At 36.7% G+C, this 20,994-nt stretch overlaps 1 protein-coding gene across 1 annotated transcript; it reads right to left on the bottom strand.

Annotated features, from left to right (window-relative positions):
- Positions 1-816: 816 nt before the first annotated feature.
- Positions 817-10,203, bottom strand: FGF4 (fibroblast growth factor 4). The gene is made up of 3 exons (XM_044082407.1): positions 9,545-10,203; positions 7,980-8,083; positions 817-1,075 (listed from the first exon to the last, which is right to left on the bottom strand). The coding sequence occupies exons 1-3, from the start codon at positions 9,909-9,911 to the stop codon at positions 899-901; spliced, it is 648 nt and encodes a 215-aa protein (XP_043938342.1). The 5' UTR covers positions 9,912-10,203; the 3' UTR covers positions 817-898.
- Positions 10,204-20,994: the final 10,791 nt, after the last annotated feature.

Raw genomic sequence — 20,994 nt, 5'->3', positions numbered from 1 at the left:
GATATGGGTCGATGTCTTCGTATTCGCCTAAAGAAATCTTCGCTCTCATAATAGGAACCCAATATGGGCACCCCTTTAAACTAATCCAATAGACAAGAAAGTCTAGGAAAGCTATTCTTCACTGCCTGGGTGCATACCTCTCAACTTCTTAGTTCAAAAATACTGGGAAAGCCAAAATTAATGGAGAGATAAAGACGCAGGATCCAAGACAACTTTTTAAATATTAATGTTATTCACTTAAAGTTAACAGAACAAGAGGTTTTGCATCTACATGCATTTTTTGAACAATAAGAAGTTTGACGCTGTAAAGGCTGACATTACTGACTTTTTCCAGTCGTTAGTAATTTACCAGATATTCAGAAACTTGGGGACAGGGTACAAACATGAGGCAAAATCAAGGATGTTCTGCAAAGTCAGAGACATTTGAAAGGCGTGTCTGGGGTCAGGGGTGCGTTTGCTATTTACTACTGTTTTATGGGTGGAGCCTCGTGACTTATCAACATAGAAGATAATTTATATGTCTGTATTTTTGTAAGTGTTTTTCTTCTAAGGCATCAACAGGACCTTAAGGGTTAACAGTGCAAACGAATATGTACACATAAATTGAAAGGTCACCTGTAGAGACATTAGATAGCAGCACCACACCTTGAATAACTTACAAAAATAGTTAAAATAGCAATACATGGTATATCTGTATACTGTAGCAACATTCAGAGAGGTATGCCACCTGGAAATATAAAACTGTAGGAACTATAAATAAAGGCTTACTCTATATACAGATTTAAATAATTTAAATATAATACAGCTACACTCACATAAAAACACTCACTTTAAAAAGTGCATCAATTTATCCCAGTTCTTCTTTTCCTTGTACCACATTAAGCTGAAGACTAAATCATCAAATCCGAGGCAAAAAATGTGTCAGTGTCATTGTTGGGGATACTTTATTGCCCTTTTTTGTTTTTCCATTTTTGCTTAGTGCAATGTACATTCCTGGGTACATGCTAGATTCATAGGCATTGTAGTTGTTAGGAAGAAGTTGCTCCTTAAATTTGCACTCATCATTGAAGTATACCTGCAAAAAAGAATTGGATGGTGGTGACAATGCTGAATATTAACTGATACACCACTATTGTTTTAATGCAATAGCAATCTATACTTAGCACTGCTTCAGAGGTTAAACTAAACAAAAATAAGTACTTCATTACTTGTATGCAAATGACTATGGACCAGAAAACAGCTTTATTTTATAAAAGATGCTAAGAGCAGTGGTGGAGGTCATCGCTAGACATAAGCAGTGCAGACTCTAAACTGCAAACCTACAGATTAAAAGCAATCTCAAAACTGAGCCCTGTAGACAGAGGAACAGAGAAGTCATTTACTAAGCACCAGAATAAGAGTTACCAGGCAAAAATCTCACATTTATGAAGTTTATACTGTATGTGGGACTCACCAGATTAGGCAGATTTGATTAATGAATACATAATGAGGCTGATAAATAATCATGAGTTTACACATTATCCTGTAATAGCATAGTTTAGTCACTGAGTATGAGTAAGTATACATATATACATAAACTTGTCTATCTACAGCCAAACAATATATATCAGTATCTATCTATATATAAAATATAGATGCACACACATACACACAAAGCCAAACTGTTACCTCTAGCAGATAATTCCAAAAAAGATGGTTTATTAGTTAGTGCTTTGACCTTTCACTCCCAATGGACTTTATCAGACTAATAAACTTTTAAAACCTTAGAAAATCACTTTCCATAACACTATAAATATTCAAACAAATTTGGTCTGGTTGTGGGAATTTTCTTGCAAGACTGCAAGAGAGTGTGAATTTGTATTTCAAAATGCAGGGTGATCAGAAATGAGTTAATGCCTTTGCATTTTATTTAGTTGCCTACAGCCCATACATACATATAGATAAATGAACATGCACACATGCATATACACACGCGCACACACACACACACACACACACACACACATACTTATACATGCTCGCCCTGCAAATGCTGGGTTTAGACAGCCATAAAAACTGTAGGTAACATACAACCAAATAAAACCTTGAAATAAGTCCACAATCTCCCTGCACCCCCTGCACTGTATATAATATACACACATATACATATATGCATGTGTGTGTGTGAAGTAAGTAAGCAAGTAATTGTAGTGGTTTAGAACAGTTAGCACTCACAGGAAACCACACGTATAATATCTGAGTGCAGTTTGTTCTGTCAAATTATTTATTTAACATTTCTTAACCGGGTTAGTCTGGCTGGGCAGCATGCCCTTTTTCAGCAGAGACCCGAGGAGAAAAGCTCCATTACAAAAAAAAAAAAAAAAAGCTAGAAATACAAAGAGTATTAAACAATTTGAGGAATAAAATTTTTGTCATTATACATGGCTAGAATAAAAAAACATTGTACAGTATCTGAGAAATACATAGTTTTAAGAGAAGAACAATCAAATATATATAATGACATGGATTAAAGAGAAATTATGGCACACAGAATCAGGTTGAGTCCTCTCCTTGTTAAGTTAAAAAGGGAAGCCTAAAGAAAAAAAATAAATCAAATAAATAAATCAAGATAGTAATCATTTTTGTTCAGTTTACAGCTGTGTGAATTTATTATAAGAAATCTTTGTTTAGAAAGAAAGTGAATGGAAAAAAAAACGAGCGTGCCTTTTCTGTAGGGGATCAGCTTGCAGTCATAGTAAATAACAGTGTGCTAATGGCAAAACTTTTAGCTATACCAAATGTTTTGTCCTTAAAGGTGTATGGGAAGTGTCTGTGGGTATCTTGTTTAGTTTTACTGTTAGGGAAAGGACTTTTCACAAGGTCATGGGTAAGTTTAAGGTTGGCATTAGTGCACGAGTTAAGGACAGCTTTACCTAATGAAAACCTCTTTCCCTAACAGGGACACTTTTGGGATAGTGCGTCTGAAGATCGTGTTTTTTTCTTTCTTTTTTTTTTTTTTTTTTTTTGCCGAGTCAAAAAATGAGAGTGCTTTCCTTTTTCAGTCGGTTAAAGTTTGATTGTATTCTGTTTTTGGCATGCTGGCATCAGTCTCATGTTTGTTGACGTTTGTGCACATCAATATAGTATAAAGGAAGACTATAGGTAACCCAAAAATGTATAAATGGTTAAAATGCTGCTTTATACAGTGTTATGAAGAGTCAATTGTAAACTGTTTCTTTAAAAGAAGTGTTTCAAGTTTCATCCGTTTCATTAAAAACAGAAACATTCTTGCCTGTATTTGTAAAAGCAGGTTTGTTTAGTGAACTATTGAATGTAATTAAAGGATTCTGACTGAAAACTAGTCAGAGTTAATTCTGTCCCTGGGACAGAGTATCAACCATATTTTGAAGACCTGCCTTGTTTTTATTTTCTATATGAAAAAGTATTAGTTTAACAAAGACTGGTGAGCGCAGCTGCTTTAGTCTTTCTAGACATATATTTATATTGGACAGGTTCATATTTATTGAGTAGGTAATGAAATGGACCACCGTGACCCTTTTGCACATGACTTAGTTACAAAAATATTTTAAAGGAAAATTGTTACAAAAACAGTAACACAAGCAGGAAGACTTGAATAATGTAACAATAATGGTTTTAGGGTCATGCTATGTTAATACATATTAAAGAATACATTTCTTAATACTGCAGTGCACATATTGAGCAGAAGACAGGAAAATGCAATACCAAGGCCACTTGTAAGCATTATACCAACATTAGACTCAACTTGAAAAGCCAAGTGCATAGATTTAAATAATAACCCATGTGTATTTGCAATAGGTGTCTAAAAAAGCTTTACCCTTTCATCTCCGTAATAAAGACAGCTAAAGAATGGCATTGGTTTTACGTTCCAGATGTGTACTCCTTGAAATGAGAATGATCCAGAAGAACAAAGTAAAGAGTACTGATGTATTGTGGATTATTTGTTTCTACATTAGGTGAAGGGTGCCTGGCTCAGTGTTGACATAATGGTTAAGGTGCTTAACTCACAGACACAAGATATAGGGTTGAAGGGAAATTGGCTAGCCTGAAAATGGCCTGCAAAGGAAGCTATCCTAGTACTTATCTATGAACAAAGCACAATCTAAGTGATTTGAAAAAAAAAAATGTTTTTATTTTTAATAGTCTTTTACCAGTACCTGTATCACTCTAGGTATATTATTTTATAGAGTTTCATTTACCTCTAAGAATGACCGGTAGCTAAATTTTACCTCAGACAGTGTGGTACACTGATGCTGCTTTGAGGGTCCCTGAGATAAATATGTAGATTTTATTTATCACTTTTTAGCTGATGTAACTGATAAGACAGGTAAAGCATATTCCAATACCATGTATAAGCGCTCTGTGATGACAGATTTTCTAGCCATCTGAGTTAAGAAATGTATTTTTTACAGAACGTTTTCCTTAATGCCTTTTTTGTTAATCCCAGGCAATATAGTTTCTACTCTTATAGGTTTATCACACACAGATTCAGTAGCCAAATGTATAACTATAAATGACTGTAAGTCAAAATCTGAAATTATGAACTGGATTGCAAAAGACTTGCTCTCAGCATAAGTGACTTAGTTTACTGAAATAAGTCATTTATACCCAGAGCAAGTCTTTAGCAATCTGGCCCTAGCAGTACACATGAATGCCTAAAGCTGAACATTAAACTTAAAATACCGTTATAAACAAAGCTGAAATGCTTCGCTAATAAAGTGAAAAAAGAAAAGTCTGATGTATACAAAGCTAATGTGCGCATGTGGTGTTAACGCAATGTTTAATGTACTATATTTTAAGTATGTTGCAGTCTTTGAATTATGTTGTATACTTTGTTTTACTTCACTGTACTTCTAGGCTGAGACTGAAATTGGTTCACTGAGTTCAGGGCTCTACCCTGATAAACAAATTCAAATAAAGTATAAATCTGATACAGCAAAATACATTTCAGTCTTTACTAACCTAATAGTTTTTGTAAATAATCGTAACACCAGAGTAATGTCAAAAAAAATTCAAATTCTGTCATATATATTATATATTTTTTTCTATTGTACATAGTGTACATTCATTTTTTTAATATATTTGTATGTCAGCAGTATTTTACACTTATTAATATTTTTATATATCATATATTTTTTTGTTATGTCTGTATAATATTCTACCCGTGTCTACATTTTTTCATTTTTTTTTTCACCCATGTTGTGCCTGCAACTGGTCACTGATGATCAATGCACTATCCCAGTAAACAAATATGCACATAAAAATAACAAAAATATGCCACTACACTATATTGCTGATAAATTTACTTACTACAATACTCAGTACTAGAAAAAAAATAATTTTATAAAGTGTACAGGTGCAGGAATTAAGATACACAAAATTCAAAAGAGAAGTAAGCTAACATGAGCTTGTATTGTAAAACGATTTCTGCATGACATAAAACTTCTGTTTCATTGGTTACTATACAATGGACATGCAGTCATTAAAAAAGTATAGCAGACTTTATACTTTAAAAATGCCATCATTTTAATTGTAGTATATTTTACTTATTTATTTTTTGCAAGGGCTTTCATTTTCCAGAATCTGCCCTTGTGGCACTGCGTCTTCAGGCTTTCCCATAACTAAACATCCTACCCTAGGTCAAAATAACTTGGGGTAAGGGGATATTACTTTTTGGTGTAAAACAAAGTACTCACTCTACTTTAAGGTAAGAAAAGTAGAGAGTTAGCACATGTCAGTTATGGGAGTTTGTGAGGCGCACAGCCCCTAAAATGCAGGGATGCATAACTATTTCTGAAAACATAATCTGCTCATTTTAAACTTTTATCTACTTTTTATTGTAGGTTCAATGCTATGACATGCAAGTGGACTAATTCATTTGAAGCTATACTACTACATTGATTATACAAGTATTTGCTTATAGGTTCTAATTCTGAAACTTAATATTATGATTTGCTATTTAGACAAATATTACATTTACTTTCTCAAACTCTCTTCAGAATGCATTTGATATATTTAATATATATTTGTAACCAAACTCTCTGCTACTCATAATTATAATGTAAAGTATTTCATCACTGCCACCTCTGAAAATGGGTCATGTGCCCAGTCAGGGCCCATTAAATGAAGGCACTACATAAAAAAAACATATATAACCTGCAATTTTGTAATAAGCTATCAAAATATATTCTGTTTTATAGTAGGCCATCAAATGACATGTTTTAGAAAGTAGGAGGAAACTGTACTATCCCAGGGCGAGCCATGCAGATTGTTGAATTACAAGTAAAGCTACACACTGGCATTGACTATTGGTCAAGACTGAACTTCATAGCTTAGTACTAGGCTTAACTGCCTCTGTGAGCCATTGTAAGACTAGCCAATTATTTCTTGTTAGACTTGAACCCTGCACCTTGTGTTTGTAAGGCAAACACTTTAACCATTAGGCCACCCTACCAACCCATTGCTATGATGCTATGAGCTAGAGATATTAACCACTGAACCATACACACGCAAACTAAAACTTTTTTAAGTGGGACACTGGCCACTGAGTTATACATACACATTTCCCACTTTCACTCTCTTTCTCTGGACATTACAAGCAAATTATAACATATTTAACAGGTCTGCTTTTGGTATAAAATGCATTTATTACAGACTACTTTTGAGATTGCCACATGTTCAGATGATTAACGTCAGGCATTTTAAAGAAACGTCAGATTCTGCAGGCCAAATCAAATCCGTGGTCAGTGCAAAAGGGCTCTGTTTTACAGTTTCAGTAGTTCCAGTTACCCACTAGTGAGAGTTTCTGTGGCAGTTAGTGGAAAATAATTCTTGACTTGAAATTGCTGCAAGGTTGCCATTTTTCTTCCTTTTAAAAGAGCACAACTGCCTTGAGGTGCTGACCTGGAAGAAGAGGGGCTTCTGGAAACTTAGGTTCTACAGGTGTTAAAACAATTGAAAGTGCATTTCTTGCAAATGTGAAGTAAATATATGACTTGGAGTGTGAAATTTCTACTACTTGCAAGCTATGGTGTTTGCATCATGGCAGATCAGCTTTTAGGTATACAGCTAAGACACTCCCCTACCCCCCCCCCTTTTTTTTACTGCTGCGAAACTTAACCATCCTGGATTTCAAACAGACCAAACAATCAAGAAAATCTGCAGGGAGCCTTACCCAAATGTTTAAATTACGACTTTTAATTGTCTCACGTAGGTGCAGGTTTTCCCACTTTCCTTGTTACCAACTACCTACTTGCTTTTCAAATGGGCTGTCAATATACAAAAGTGTCTGCTACTGAAGCAGTTTTGCCTTCGGGGAAAAAAAGCGTAACGCATATTAAAGTACCCAGTACTAAAACTGAGCCTACATATTGACAAGAGCATTGCTGGATAATTCATCTAGATGCTTTATGGAGTGGAACGTTTCCTAAGCTTCATTTAACTTCTAATCAGTTTATACAACTCCATTTAGCACTGCTGCAATTAACTTTCACCCCAAAAGACATCTATCCACATATCTGATGCTGTTAGGTATAACGGTCAGTAGCAACCACGAGAAGGAATTCAGCATGCTCAGCGCTTGCAATTTCAAACGCAGCTTTAGTCTGAAGAGGTCATTACCAGCTTTAGCCCCACAAAAATTAACGAAACAACTAGTTCTTTGTATCTATCAGATGATACTGACAAACCTGATTTTGTACAGAATTTCTAAATGCATTTACTGCCCAATTTCTTTATTGTAAAGCATGACATCCCCACTAAATGATATACAAAATTCAAGCGCTTTTTCTTACACTTGACCTCAAGTCTCACCAAAGCCCACCAGGCATGCAGCCACAATGTGTATTACATACAGCACGCAAGGTGGGAGGGACTGCAGACTGACTGATTCAGGAGTTACTTGTCATCAGCAACTGATAAGATCATCTAGAGAGGAATCCACACAGAAGGTCAGAACTTACGGAGCCGTAGAGTTTTCCTTTGCTGTTCATGGCCACGAAAAGACCACTTTTTACGCCAAATAAGGTCACCACTCCTCTTTCCACGGGGGAAACTTCAAGAAGACCTGCAACATGACAATAAAAAAAAGTTTTCTGTGTTTTAGTTTACAAAAACAAAATTACCTGAAGTTACTTTATAGTGGAATTTTCTTTCAGTGTGCTGGCCTGGATGCGACAGTTGAAGTTCATTTCTTTAATACTACTACTACTAATAATAATAAAAATATGACATGTGATTTGATCAAAAGCTGTATAATAATTCCCAATTAAGCTTTAAATACTTCTCCCAAAACCAATTTGGGGTTTCTCGTTTCCAGAAGAAGTACTTGTTTCCCTCTCCCAGTCCTATTGTCTCCGACTGGTATGGCATGGGTTTCTAAGGGCAGGGGTTAAGTCACTACTGGATGATTTACATTCACTCGTCCCAATAACTTGTAGCTAGTGTTTCTGTGGACTCTGGTGTACAAGCATTGAATACCAAGCTGGCGTCGCAGCTACTGGAACATAAGTTTAAGTAAGGATGTCTAGATTTGTCTGCTTTCAAATATTTATTAATCAGCTGTCAATCTGTAGGCTCACCAAAGACTTTCATTGCACTAAGTTTCTTATTCTGCTTAACGTTACCCAGAGGTCAGAGCCTGTACTACAGCTTACGCTCAAACCAGAGACTGAGTCCTAATGATTATACTGTACCCTAACACCCCTTTGTAATCCCAATGACAAGCTGTTGCTGACCAGTTAATACGCATGCATATATATATATATATATATATATATATATATATATATATATACATACACACACACACACACACACATATATATACATACACACACACACACACACATATATATATATATATATATATATATATATATATATATATATATATATACACACACACACACACACACACACTGATATAACTCTGGAAATGAGTCTTTAACATACCCATAGTAACTTGGCACATTCACAAAATACCATACAAGTACACAGACCACACTGCATTATGTATGCTCAAATCAGTGATATAATACATACCATGACAGTGTTGTTTCTAGACCATCACGGATAGATTTGGGATGGACAGTCCAGTGTATTTTTTCTTTCTTCCCCACTACGTATGCCAAAAAATTGTTAAGCAACTTTAAGTAACTTGGGAAATAAGTCCCCAAGGGATTTGGAAAATGTAAATTTTGCCTTCGTTGTATAAAGTTAAATAAATACCAAGTAGTAACAACACAAGCATGGAAAAGGCATGGTTAAATTTGATCATAGTTTTGTGGTTTTCTTGTGTGAAAGGAGCACCCAAGAAAATGAATGCATGCTCAGCAGGTTACATATTTATTTTCCAAGCAACAGGTTTATTATGAAATTGCAATAATGGGCAGTGCGATTAGTACAAAACTAAGCAAGTTCTTGATGAACAGTACGGTATAAACTTCTGTTACTCTGTTCTTTGGCAGACTTAAAACGCAACAAGTTAGGCTCAGCACTTATTTTTTTATTAGTATATAGTACTTACTGTAGCGGTTCTCATTGTGGACCCCACTGATGCGCCCGTCGGGCAACACTTGAATGTGGAACCCAATGCCAACATTGCAGTACAGTCGCCGCAGTCTTTTGATGCCCACCAGGTAGTGATCGCTGTCGCGGTTCATGTCCCAGTGTTCACCACCTCCTCCACCGGGACTCCTGGCCATTGATCGAGAGTAAAGTGTCTCCCAGCGCCGATCGGTGTCCATAACAGCTCCAACACTGTCCCTGGGGGAGGCAGCAGGACGCAGCATGGCAGCAACAGGAGTGCAGCGGCCCAAGCCTGAGCCAAGCCCCAGCAGCAAGATGGGCCAAAAGGCTGAGGGGCTTAGCATCCTTCCCTTCAATACCAGCATATACAGGCTGGCAAGCACACGTGGTGCAGACAGTCAAGTGCACTAAAAATATACCACAAACAGACCACAGCTCCACTTTATACTTAGATCAAAGAACGTACCGAAGAAAGGAAACCAAATGCTTCAGTCACGAAAGATCATCAACTTATTTCTGGCAGTTATCATTGGATGTTCATAAAGTTTGGGCAGGAGAGAGAGACAGAGGCTGCCTTGATACAGGACACTTTCAATGGAACTTGATCTCATACAGGGGTCCTGGGCCCCTCTTAGCAAAGTTTGTGTGCAGTGTCGAACGACTGTCCCAGTTCAGCCATAGTAGCACTATGCGTCTTAACTACGATATTTATATCTATCTGCAACTGGTACCTATTACATCACCACCTAGCGTTGTCACTTGCGGTCTGCAATGACTCTATGAAGGAAGTCACTGCTAATTTTCCACATGGATAAACGAGCCTTACAAGAAGAAATCTCAGTTTTGTGTGGCCACCAGATAACGCCACCTTTTAACTTTAGTTATACAAATGGCAATATAATGCCCACAAGCATGATTTTTAATGCACTCATTAAATTTTCAACTTTGTGTCCTGCTACATTTTCGACTTTGTGTACTGCAGGGGGCTTTCTATGTAGCTGGCACGAGTTATCCCCCAACAGGCAGAGTATTACTTGTCTGTGGATAAGATATTAAACAGGAAAATTAACCTGATTTATTTTGCCAGTACTTTTATTTATTTACTTTATGGAGAAATACATTTACAGTACAGAGTAATCCAGTAAGCATGTGTCACTTACAAAGAAACAAATGAGTGACAGTTTACAAATAACCACAATGGACAATTAAACAAAATCATCTTTACACAGGGATTTATCCTGCAGTCCACTTTACGAACATCTCACATCTTTCTAGAAGTTTTGTCGTTAGTATATTTTTTTAATTTATACTATCTATTGGTTTTGAACAATCTTGTATGAGAGGAACATTGAATTACATGTCATTATTATCAATTTCGCTTAAGTGCCAGCTGTGCAAAAGCATTGAGATGTTATGCATCATTGTACTAAATTTACTTGTATTCCTACCTCTCAACCTCTTAGAGCAAGAAATCTGGACAAAGCCATAAATAAAAGTAAGACAAAGGCCCAAAAATAGGGGCAATTTTTAAATATTGCTCTTACAAACTTAGAAAGTTGATAGAATAACAGGTTTTGCATTAGTATGAATTTTTTGAAGGGTATGAAGTGTGAAACTCAAAATGTCCATTATTTTCTAAACTCAGTCTTTAATGATTTTCTTCTAATTTGCCAGAAAACCACGAATTTATGAAAAACAGACCAAAATTATGAGGCAAAAATCTGGACAGTCTGAGAAAATCTGTACAGTTGAGAGGTATGCTTGTATTCATTCTGTTGTCATTTACTTGGGCTGAATAAAAACTTATGCAAATAAATAAATTACCATCTATATTTACATCTAAATAATGTATAGATATGGCTATCTATATGTGTGTGTGTGTATGCATATATAAACAAAAAATCAAGCCTACATATATCTGCAAGAGATGCTAACCCTCAAGAGGCGCCAAAAGGCTATCATCTTATCATCTTTTCTGGTGCCTTAGTAACCAAGACAATGCATCCTAACCCATGTATAAAATTCTGTAAATAATGTTACAGTTTAAATAATTTGTCATGTCTTAGTGTGGATTTGTGCATACCTAATTCTACAGCTGTAGACTAACACTTGAATATAGTTTCTTTCAAAAGCTGTAATTTTCTGCATATTTACATTTATCATTTGTCTTATGTTAACTATTAAAAAAAAATAAAGATGTGGGCATGGTAAAGTTCATTTATAATCTCAATTATTTTATTCCAGTAGCAAGTCTGAATATCTCAGATACCGACCTGTTTTCTTTTGTTATCCCAAGTGCACAAACCAGCTACTTCAGATAGCATAAAATGTGATGCTAGAAACAACAACTTAGAGTCCTGTTGCATTTGAGTCTTAAAAATACCCTGCATCTTTAGTAACGGAAGCAACATAAATCAGAATTCCTGCAGGCAAACTGACAGCAGAATCAGCTCCTGTGAAAACCAGTGACCTTCAATGAACGTGGGCAAACTTAAGATCATGCTTGTTCTAGTTACAATAAAAATGCGTGATATGTCATCTATTTAGGTCTATGTTCTTGTGCTGATGATACCTAAGAGAAAAAAATTACATTAGGACTTCAAGAAGTCAAATGAGAAAACAAGATGACATTAGTGTTTCCTGCAGAGTGAGAGATATGAAAGCAATATTAACCCTGTTCTGATGTAGAGAATATAGACAATTGGGTTCAATGCAATATAGCAAAATAGAATGTGAACAAGACACAAATAATTTTGTTCTGAACGTTTCTCTTAGCTCCACAAGAAGGTGGTGGAGCAGTGAGTATTAAATGTGACTTTAGCTTGGAGTATTACTGCTGGCAAGATGTGAAGCATAAGTTCAGATACCAGTACTTTTTACCTCTAATCAATGTAAAATTATTCTGAGCCTCTTTATATTTGTGCTTATATATGTTTTGTATTACTGTAACTAAAATAAACGATTTAATACTCCTATTCAAAGGTGTAGTTAGCAGAAAAAAAATTACAGTTGCAGAGTTTAAAAAGGGATTTGTTTTGCAGGATACTTGCATCTTTAGTGTTAAGGTATCCAGTTCCTTAAGGGAAACCCCTTCTTGCAGGTAAATCATTGCCTTCCTTCCTTGTCACATATAACTTTCATCTATATCTTTAAGTGTATGCTGTGAGTTTGGTATAATTCATGGGTCTGAGGTGGTAGTTAAAGCTTGGCAGTCCCTCAAAAGATGTCGGTAAGCATCTGTGTTTGCCCTTCTAGACTGTAAAGATATAGTTAACAGTTATATGGCAGTGCTCCATGATTTTTAACTTAAAAGATTATTGGAATCATTATATTCCAAATGCACAACCTTATTATTTCAGGTAGTGTAGTTATCCATACCTTTTAATTTGCTGGGTATAAGATATATTTGCATGAACAGATTGAAAGGGAAAATGCAGCTTATTTTGCAGTTATGTTCTTCATTGTTAGAACAGCCATAACCACATTCTCTTTAAAGTCATCATGACCTCCTCTGCCACATACAGAAATGCTCACTCTACAGGGCTATGTGCAGTTAGGGGTCGCCAAAAGGCAATATATAAGATATGTAATTCAGAAACATATGATGCATAGATGTTATCCTTTTTCCTCCAGAACCAGGACAAAGGCAAAAATAAGCAATGATGAAGAACTCGTCCACTTCCATGGACACTTTTTAAATACTGGCACTTATAACTTAGGATAATGAATATGCATTTTATGAAATTAAAGAAGCCTGTGAAATAACATGCATTCTTCTCTGAAACAAATGAAGTCTGTAACTGACACAATATTGTCATTATTTAATTGTAATCCGCTCTGATCCAAAACCAGCACCGTCCCTGAAAACTGGGCATGGCAAAGATGTGGTATAATGTCCAGTAATTTCAGAATCATAGTAAACATGTAGGATCAATGAATTAGAGTCTAAAAGTTATCACTAGGTTTACTAAAATTTTAATGAATGTAGGTATTGTGAAGGTTATCATGCAGTGATGAGTGCAGAATTCATTCTATAAGCGATCCTCCAAAATATGTGTACCATGCAATTGTTTAGTTGAGCCCAGATTTCTATTTGGGTCTGTTTCTATATTTGGGATTTCTATTACTCATTATCTACAAAAGAAAAAGTATGAAGTCTTCCACGGGTTCAATGTCTATCACTGAACGATTGTTCTGGTTAAGTGAAATTCCCACAGCTCTTCATTCTCCTCCTTGTGCCACTAAAATCGTGTCTCATTCTCGTTAATATATCTGCTCATGGTCATGCAAAGTGAACGCAGAGGCTGAATTAAGTATATGCATTGCAGTTCGATCTATATAATACAGAGATGTCCCTTAATATCCCATGAGCTAAAACACACCACATACTGGTAGATGTACCTTACTTTCTGCTTTGTGCTTCCCCGACTTTTGTAACTATAATAATACTGTTTGGGATACAACATGGACACATTAATAACAATACCTTAAAAACATAGCAAGAGAGAGGGGTGAAGGTTGAGACTGCTCCAAGTTCAAGCTGTTGGGGGCACTAATAGCACTGTAAAAAAAAGGTACTGATCAGTCCATGCAAGTGGTTTCAGCAATCATTTAAACAGGCAGTAGCTGCTTGCTAGTTCTTTTCCCCTTTGTCTCCGAGTCTTTTTTTTTTTTGGTCCTCATATCTAACAGGATTTTTTCTCAGCTTCAGACATAGGGAGGGAAAACTAAATGAAAGCATAGTCCATGTTACCAATAGACTTTGCTACAAATCTGCCCTAGATTATTAGGAAATGACCTACAATGTAATCCTTTGGTAGATATTATGACCTATACATATCTAGACACATGTCTAGACTAAAACTTTATTTTCCTTTCATGCCAGATGCATATTTAATAATGTTCATTTGCAATCTTCGAATGGATGAAATGTCAGCAGGTTAATATCAACTCTCTTCTGAGCATCCCCAGATTACTCATATTCCTTGAGCCATGCAAACTTTAAAAAGTGTTTTTTGCAGGGAAGACAAGCCCCTGCACCCCCATGTAGGAGGATGTATGTACCCTCCATATACCCGCTGCTAATTATTTCTTAGGGCATATTCCCCATACCTTAGGATTGTGCATTCTTGCACAACTGTGGACCATCTGTTTTGTCGATTAAAGTGTGCCAACAAAACAGGGGTCAATATATACTTTGACTATCTGCACACAACATATATATCATTAAAACAGAGTTTAGTGATTCTCACCAGGATGCTGTCTCAAAATGATGTAAAATGAAAATATTGTGCAAGTAGGTAAAATAAAACTTTTGTCTTTAAAAGTAATAATGCAATGTGTCTGAATGTATAATTGTTGCTTTAAGAAGGTACATATATTTTTGTATTAGGCAGAGGGGACCCCTGCATGGGTTCAGTTATTAGGAGCAACTGTCTAATTAAATGGTAGATAAAGGAAAGGGACGGCTGTAGTCCTACCAAACCAGAATAGTTGGCTTCTCATAGACAGGGAGTGTTTGCCAGGAACATTTGTTCTAGCTGTAATGCTTCAGACAGGATGACTCAATGTGCACTGTAATAACCTACCACTCAACTGTCCAGAATTTTGCAGAACATCCCTAATTTTGCTTTATAATTGTCCCCTGTCCCTCATCAAGTCTTTGACTGAAATCCTCAAAGATTTACCAAAAAATGTGTCTGTAATACTAGACATTAGAGTTTCATATGTCTTAGTTCTAAAAATGCATGTTAATAGAACCCTTATCTTAAGTGAGTTAAAGTAATTAAAAATTTAGCAAAAGTAAACGTGGAACGCTGTGGCTTGAAAAATAATCTCAACAGTCCACCAATACAATGCACCAAATAATGATCCTTAACGTGAAAATGCGAACAGATACTCCAACTCAAACATGAACAGAGCGTCCTTTAATTAGCGCTTTCAGGGCTTCATCAGACTGATGAAGCCCTACCGCGAAAGCGCTACCAAAAGGACGCCTGTTCATGTTTGAGTTGGAGTATCTGTTCGTGCATTTTCACGTTTAAGTGATCATTATTTGGTGCATTGGTGTATTGGTGGACTGTTGAGATTATTTTTCAAGCCACAGCGTTCCACGTTTACTTTTGCTATTTTTGGTTTTATTTTGGAACGCTGCTCTTCCCGTGAGCACTTCACATTATTTTTAATTAAAAATTTCCCTAATTTTGAGCTTTTGTGTCCTCATAATTTTGGCACTGTCCAGAATTCTTGAGCAAAGAAATTGGAAGGTATGCCGGGACATTTTCCTGTATAAGAATGGAGAGAGGAGTTACATAAAGAGGAGAAACTCTATGCACTGGGCATTGATTACTGCTTCTTAGGAATGTAAAAAAGGATTTGCTGCATTGTTTTTGGAAATAACCATTTCCTTGTTTTTGAGGGCTCTGGGACTTTTGGGAAAAAATACTCTGAATAATTTCCAGTTTTTCAGAAAGTTATTTTGGTACACTTGGTTTTGTCAGAGTCTGCCTCAGTGTCTGTTGTTGTATCATCAAATAAAAATGCACATTTTTGATTCGCCTTGGACTTTTGGTGCATAAATAAACTGCACAGATGGGTACAGCTGGCATTTTTGGCAACCTTTAATGGACAATGTTCTGTCCTTCACATTTTCTTGCTTGCACAAAGTCAAACTGAACAAATCTGCCCCAACTGAAGAGAACCTTGTTGTTCTGTTGTGAATGGGCCAATCCTCTGTTGACTGCTATATGTTGCTGTTGAACTGACTAAATGCCAACGTGACCACCTGTGAAACAGCTTTTGTAAAGCATGGCTATTACCATTGATGGCATGGAATCAGTTGCCAGAGGCATAACACCACCAAAGACAGTTTCACTATTAAAAGATTGACCAGAAGGACCTTGAGTCATGCCTCATAGTTCGAGCGGTATTCTCATCAGGAAGTTTAGGACTGGAGAGACTGGACAAGAATCTTCTCAACTTATCTTTCTTTTGAGGATTTAATAGTCTTCATGGACTTGGAAGATACTATCAAGACTACTTAAATTTATTAACTGGGGTACACTACTGATCAAAGTGACCCATTTCATTCACCCCAGAAAAAAAGTAAAAATGAAAAAAAATATGAAAAAGTATAGAAAGCATTGTAACCATGAACTGATGTTTCCTCTGAAACTGAAGTTAAAGCATTTAATAGTCGGAATTTTTCCACTAACAAAATGGTAAGTTCTTATTATGTAATTAAAATATATACTTGAATTTAGTCTAGATCCTAAGGATCAACATACTAAAAGTAAAATGACAGAAGTATTATCCATTGATACATTTACAATGGGTTTGCTCACTTCTTTATAAAACCGAGTATTCCAAAGTGATCTTAAGGATGCAGATCATTTTGTTGTACTAGTGGAAAGAGATTGATATGCAATAAGACTTTTAGAATTGAACAGTCTGTTGCTAGAATTTGACAAGTACATTGTCATATGCTTAAAGTATCACCTATAGACATATAGGGTAATATGTCTAGGTTGCGATAATACTCTACTGTTTCTAAAAGCTATAGCCAGTTAAAAGCATTCTGCTGACGATGCTATGTTTTTTTTATATCCTTGCAGACAATTCCACATATAACAATCAGTCTTTTGCTATTATGCTACAACCAAGTTAATTAAGTGTGAAGTACAATCCCTGGGATTTGATTAAACTCTGTGTAGGCATCTCACAGAACCTATATGAAGTGTTAACATGGATGCAATGTTGCTCATCATGCGGCATGGAGCAATACATATTAATGAGGTGCAAAGTGCCTAAGCAAGGTTGTGTGGCTCACAGCAGTGTTGCTGGCCACACAATCTGTTAGGTGAATGCGGATAGCATTTCCATGTAAGGCTACTAGCCATGAAAGCTTGCAAATGAATGCAGATAGCAATTCTGTTTAAGTCCAAGCAGCTCCTGTGTGTGAATTTGCATGAAATGCCACAATGACTACCAGGAGTACACATATCCTATCTCTCATTTGTATCTCATTTGGGGTCTTAAAGGTTCATGTTGCATGAAGTTCCACATTGAAAGGGTCTGTCACACATCTAATGTTATGAAGATTTTTCAGGGTAAATAGAAATGAATCACATTAATTCATGAAAAGATTTTATCTAAGTAAAACCAGCCCATGTTAACCATCATATAAACTTCCTAGTTTAAGATCGTAAGACATTAGTATGTTTTCCACACTTTGCCCATGTGTTCCCTTATGAGGGCTACTGTTCCTCATTTTGGAGATGGAAGGTTGAGAGTTATGACACAGATAGAAGTGATTCTGTTCAATGATTATATGACAGCATGGCATTTGCTTTTTCCTTTCTTTAATTTTCTTCATTTAAATTTTTTGGCCACTGCTTGTTTGAAGCACCGTGTAGTGCAAACACTGGAAGTGGAGAACCCAAACCAAAAAAATAGTAAAATAGGGGATGTCATGTATCTAGTTCTTTGTCCGTGTATTGTTGATATGTGGACTGGCATCGCCTTCACTTTTGCCTAAAACACATACACAAAGACTTGTACATCCAATAAACCTGAAATTGCATTGCTAGCCATTGTTGCTCACCATTGTACACCCAAAACACTATGTTTGTGCAATGCTAAGCATCGCACAACATTTTCAAACACTGTGCAGACACCCAGTAAGCATGCAGTAATTTTCAAACACTGTGCAGACACCCAGTAAGCATGCAGTAACTGGAATTGGAGGCAAAACATCAGGATGCAAGATGCAATTGGCAGGAAAACCGCATTTTAAAATTGGGCTTGATCTCTGGTAATCATAGCTGGTGTTTGTGGGGAGGGAGCACACTTCTGAGGTCACATGTGGGGGTGTCCAGGAGTCTGTGTTTTTTGGACTCCTAGTTAGCATCATGTGCCCCAGTTACTGCAGAGAGACTATTCAGGCTCAGAATACAAATCTGAAGGAAGGAATGGGGTTGGTAGAGCTTTGACCAGTGCTACTACAGGTACCCCCTGTGCTGGTGATCAATGTCATTTTGATGACCTCAGGAGGAGGAAGAGGGATACCCTCGACCATTGGATTGGGGAATTTAAGACTGGGGACACCCCACAGATGTGTATGCATCATTTGCAGTGACTACTTGTAAGGGTTTAAAGCTAAATATAGTCAAGACTGGTATTCATAATGGTATTTTGTTCTGTTTTTTCCACATCTTCCATGAAGACAACATTGACTGTGGGGACCCATGCCATGTGATTGGCAAGGATGAGAGAAGCATGTGATAGGTAGAATCAGAACAGTTATGTTACTGTAGCATAAAAAGTTAGACAGCTTCTTTGGTATTTAATACAGTTGTATCAAATTGAGCATGCATATCACAGTTGTAAAAGAAAGTATGCATGTCTTAGTCTGTAGCACAAAGCAACAGTTCCATGTTCTCAAATAACAGTGAGAATGCATCTCTCAACTGTAAAAGGAAACTACGCATGCTTTAGTTTACAGGACAAAATAACAGTACAGTATTAGAGAGGTTGTGGGTTCACAAACCACACTTACCAAATAAACAACAGTGTTTTAAGTTTTCATCATTGCTAAAATGTGATTTGAGACCTCTATATCAGTGGCATAAATGGCCTGCTGTAAACTAATCAGTATAATGTGGACACACATATGTGCAATATATGCACACATCAATATGATTGCTTGCAGCAATCAATGCTATAGTGTGCAGAAGTTATGAACTGGGTGGTCTTAAAATTGATAAATGTGTTAGGAGATGTAGTCTTAAAATTAAAGGTAACAGAATAGAGTCAAATAATTGTATCAATGCTTTGTATGTCACATATGAAGTTACTAATGTTATCTCTTCTTTTCTCTCACCCTAACTCTTATCTTCTCTCTTCCAAACACACAGCGGGGTGGGCCTGTCCCATAAGATCCTCCTACCCCCACTCTATCGGTTACAGCACTGCTGCCCAACACATCTGGGGTGTACCTGGCAGCATACCGTCTACTGCCCCTGCACTACCTGAGTCATCAGGTAGTTCTGCCCTGCAGGATAGGCCAGTGTGGCTCAATCTGGAAGCAGTGATGGAGGTAGTGGTTTTATCACCTGTGAAGAACTGCCAGGGTTGGTGTGTAGGATTGTGTGCCACACTGTTGGTGCCTGCCTACCTTGCATGGAGCACCTTCTCTTCATCCTTGTACAAAATACCAGGAGGAGTCATAAATGGGCACCACAACCATCAATGCAGTGAGGTGACAGTGATGAAAGTCCAGTGTGTGAGGATTCGATTCCCACTTTCACTCGGACTGATGTCCATGGGTCCTCAATGCCCCCACCCTCACCCCAACCACGGTCTTCACAGACATCTTGTGTCCTTCATCATCCTTGTATCTTGTCTTGTATGTCCAATCAGTCTGCTTCCTCATCTGCCCAATGTACCTGACCTAGACATACCTACATCCCTTCCCAAACATTCCTCTCTCTCTGTCTTTCCACAAAAAGAAGGGCACATGTTCCCCCCCAAAAAAAATCATCTCAGACATAGCTTTCCATTTGAAACACATGTCTTCTTGACACACTTGATATGGTCCAATTGGCTATGCAACAATTTGTTGTGTTGTGATCACCCCTCTCCTCTGGAGGTGACATTACAAAGTCAAATATATTCTGCAATATAATTTTTTAGTGTTGAAGAAATGGATAGCTCTGGTTCTTTCCTACCTCCCTCCTGCCCATTCCTGGCCTGATTTCCCTTTGTTTTTCCCCCTGATTTCTCCCCATTTCACCACTTTCCTATCTTCCCCATTCCCCTGCGACTATTGTTCCTCCCTACTCTTCATTTCTTCTATCTGCATGTCTAAATAAACCTTTATCTTTTTTGCATACCATACACCAATATGACCATATCTTATGAAAATGTCTTATGGTCAAGTGTTCTTTCCACAGAAAACCTTTTCATTTTATTGCATTGGTATTTGATATATCCAATTCTGGAGTTTAATTTGATATATCACCTGTTAGCCAAACTGCAACTTGATCAGAATCTTTCTAAGAGACAACTGTGAGGTATTCTTGGATCATATAGAGCTTGTACAAAAAATAGAACTACATCTTTCTTCAGAGGTAAAAAAAAGTAACTTTAAAAAGTTGGAAACAAAGTACAATGCTGGAAACAGCATATGCAATGTTAGGGAACCAGAAGGAGAGTCTGTCACACAAGATATACAGAAAACTGGTTTACTACCAAAGAAATCGCACAAAATTGTCAGAAGATGTCAGACAAAATACAATAAAAAATTGAGCAACAATAATATTTTACATTTGCTTTCATCCATCTAAGCTGCTGGATTTCTTCAGAACATAGCATCTTGACCAAACAACCAGTCAAATTATAATGTTAAGTGTCAGTACAAAAAAAAATGTTATATATGCATATACACAC

This window comes from Protopterus annectens, chromosome 9.part0 (assembly GCF_019279795.1).
Source record: "Protopterus annectens isolate FY-2018-M chromosome 9.part0, PAN1.0, whole genome shotgun sequence".
In the NCBI taxonomy this organism is placed as follows: domain Eukaryota; kingdom Metazoa; phylum Chordata; order Ceratodontiformes; family Protopteridae; genus Protopterus; species Protopterus annectens.
Note: the sequence above shows the minus strand (reverse complement) of the source record. Positions and strands in the feature narration are given on the sequence as shown.

Bases quoted from the DNA above. Each gene is read 5' to 3' on its own strand.
- FGF4 (XM_044082407.1), bottom strand. From the start codon at position 9,911: ATGCTGGTATTGAAGGGAAGGATGCTAAGCCCCTCAGCCTTTTGGCCC. The intron at 8,084-9,544 runs GTAAGTACTATA...GTCATGTTGCAG, and splicing joins CCACAATGAGAACCGCTACA to GTCTTCTTGAAGTTTCCCCC. The intron at 1,076-7,979 runs GTAAGTTCTGAC...TCTTTTTTGCAG, and splicing joins AAGGAAAACTCTACGGCTCC to GTATACTTCAATGATGAGTG.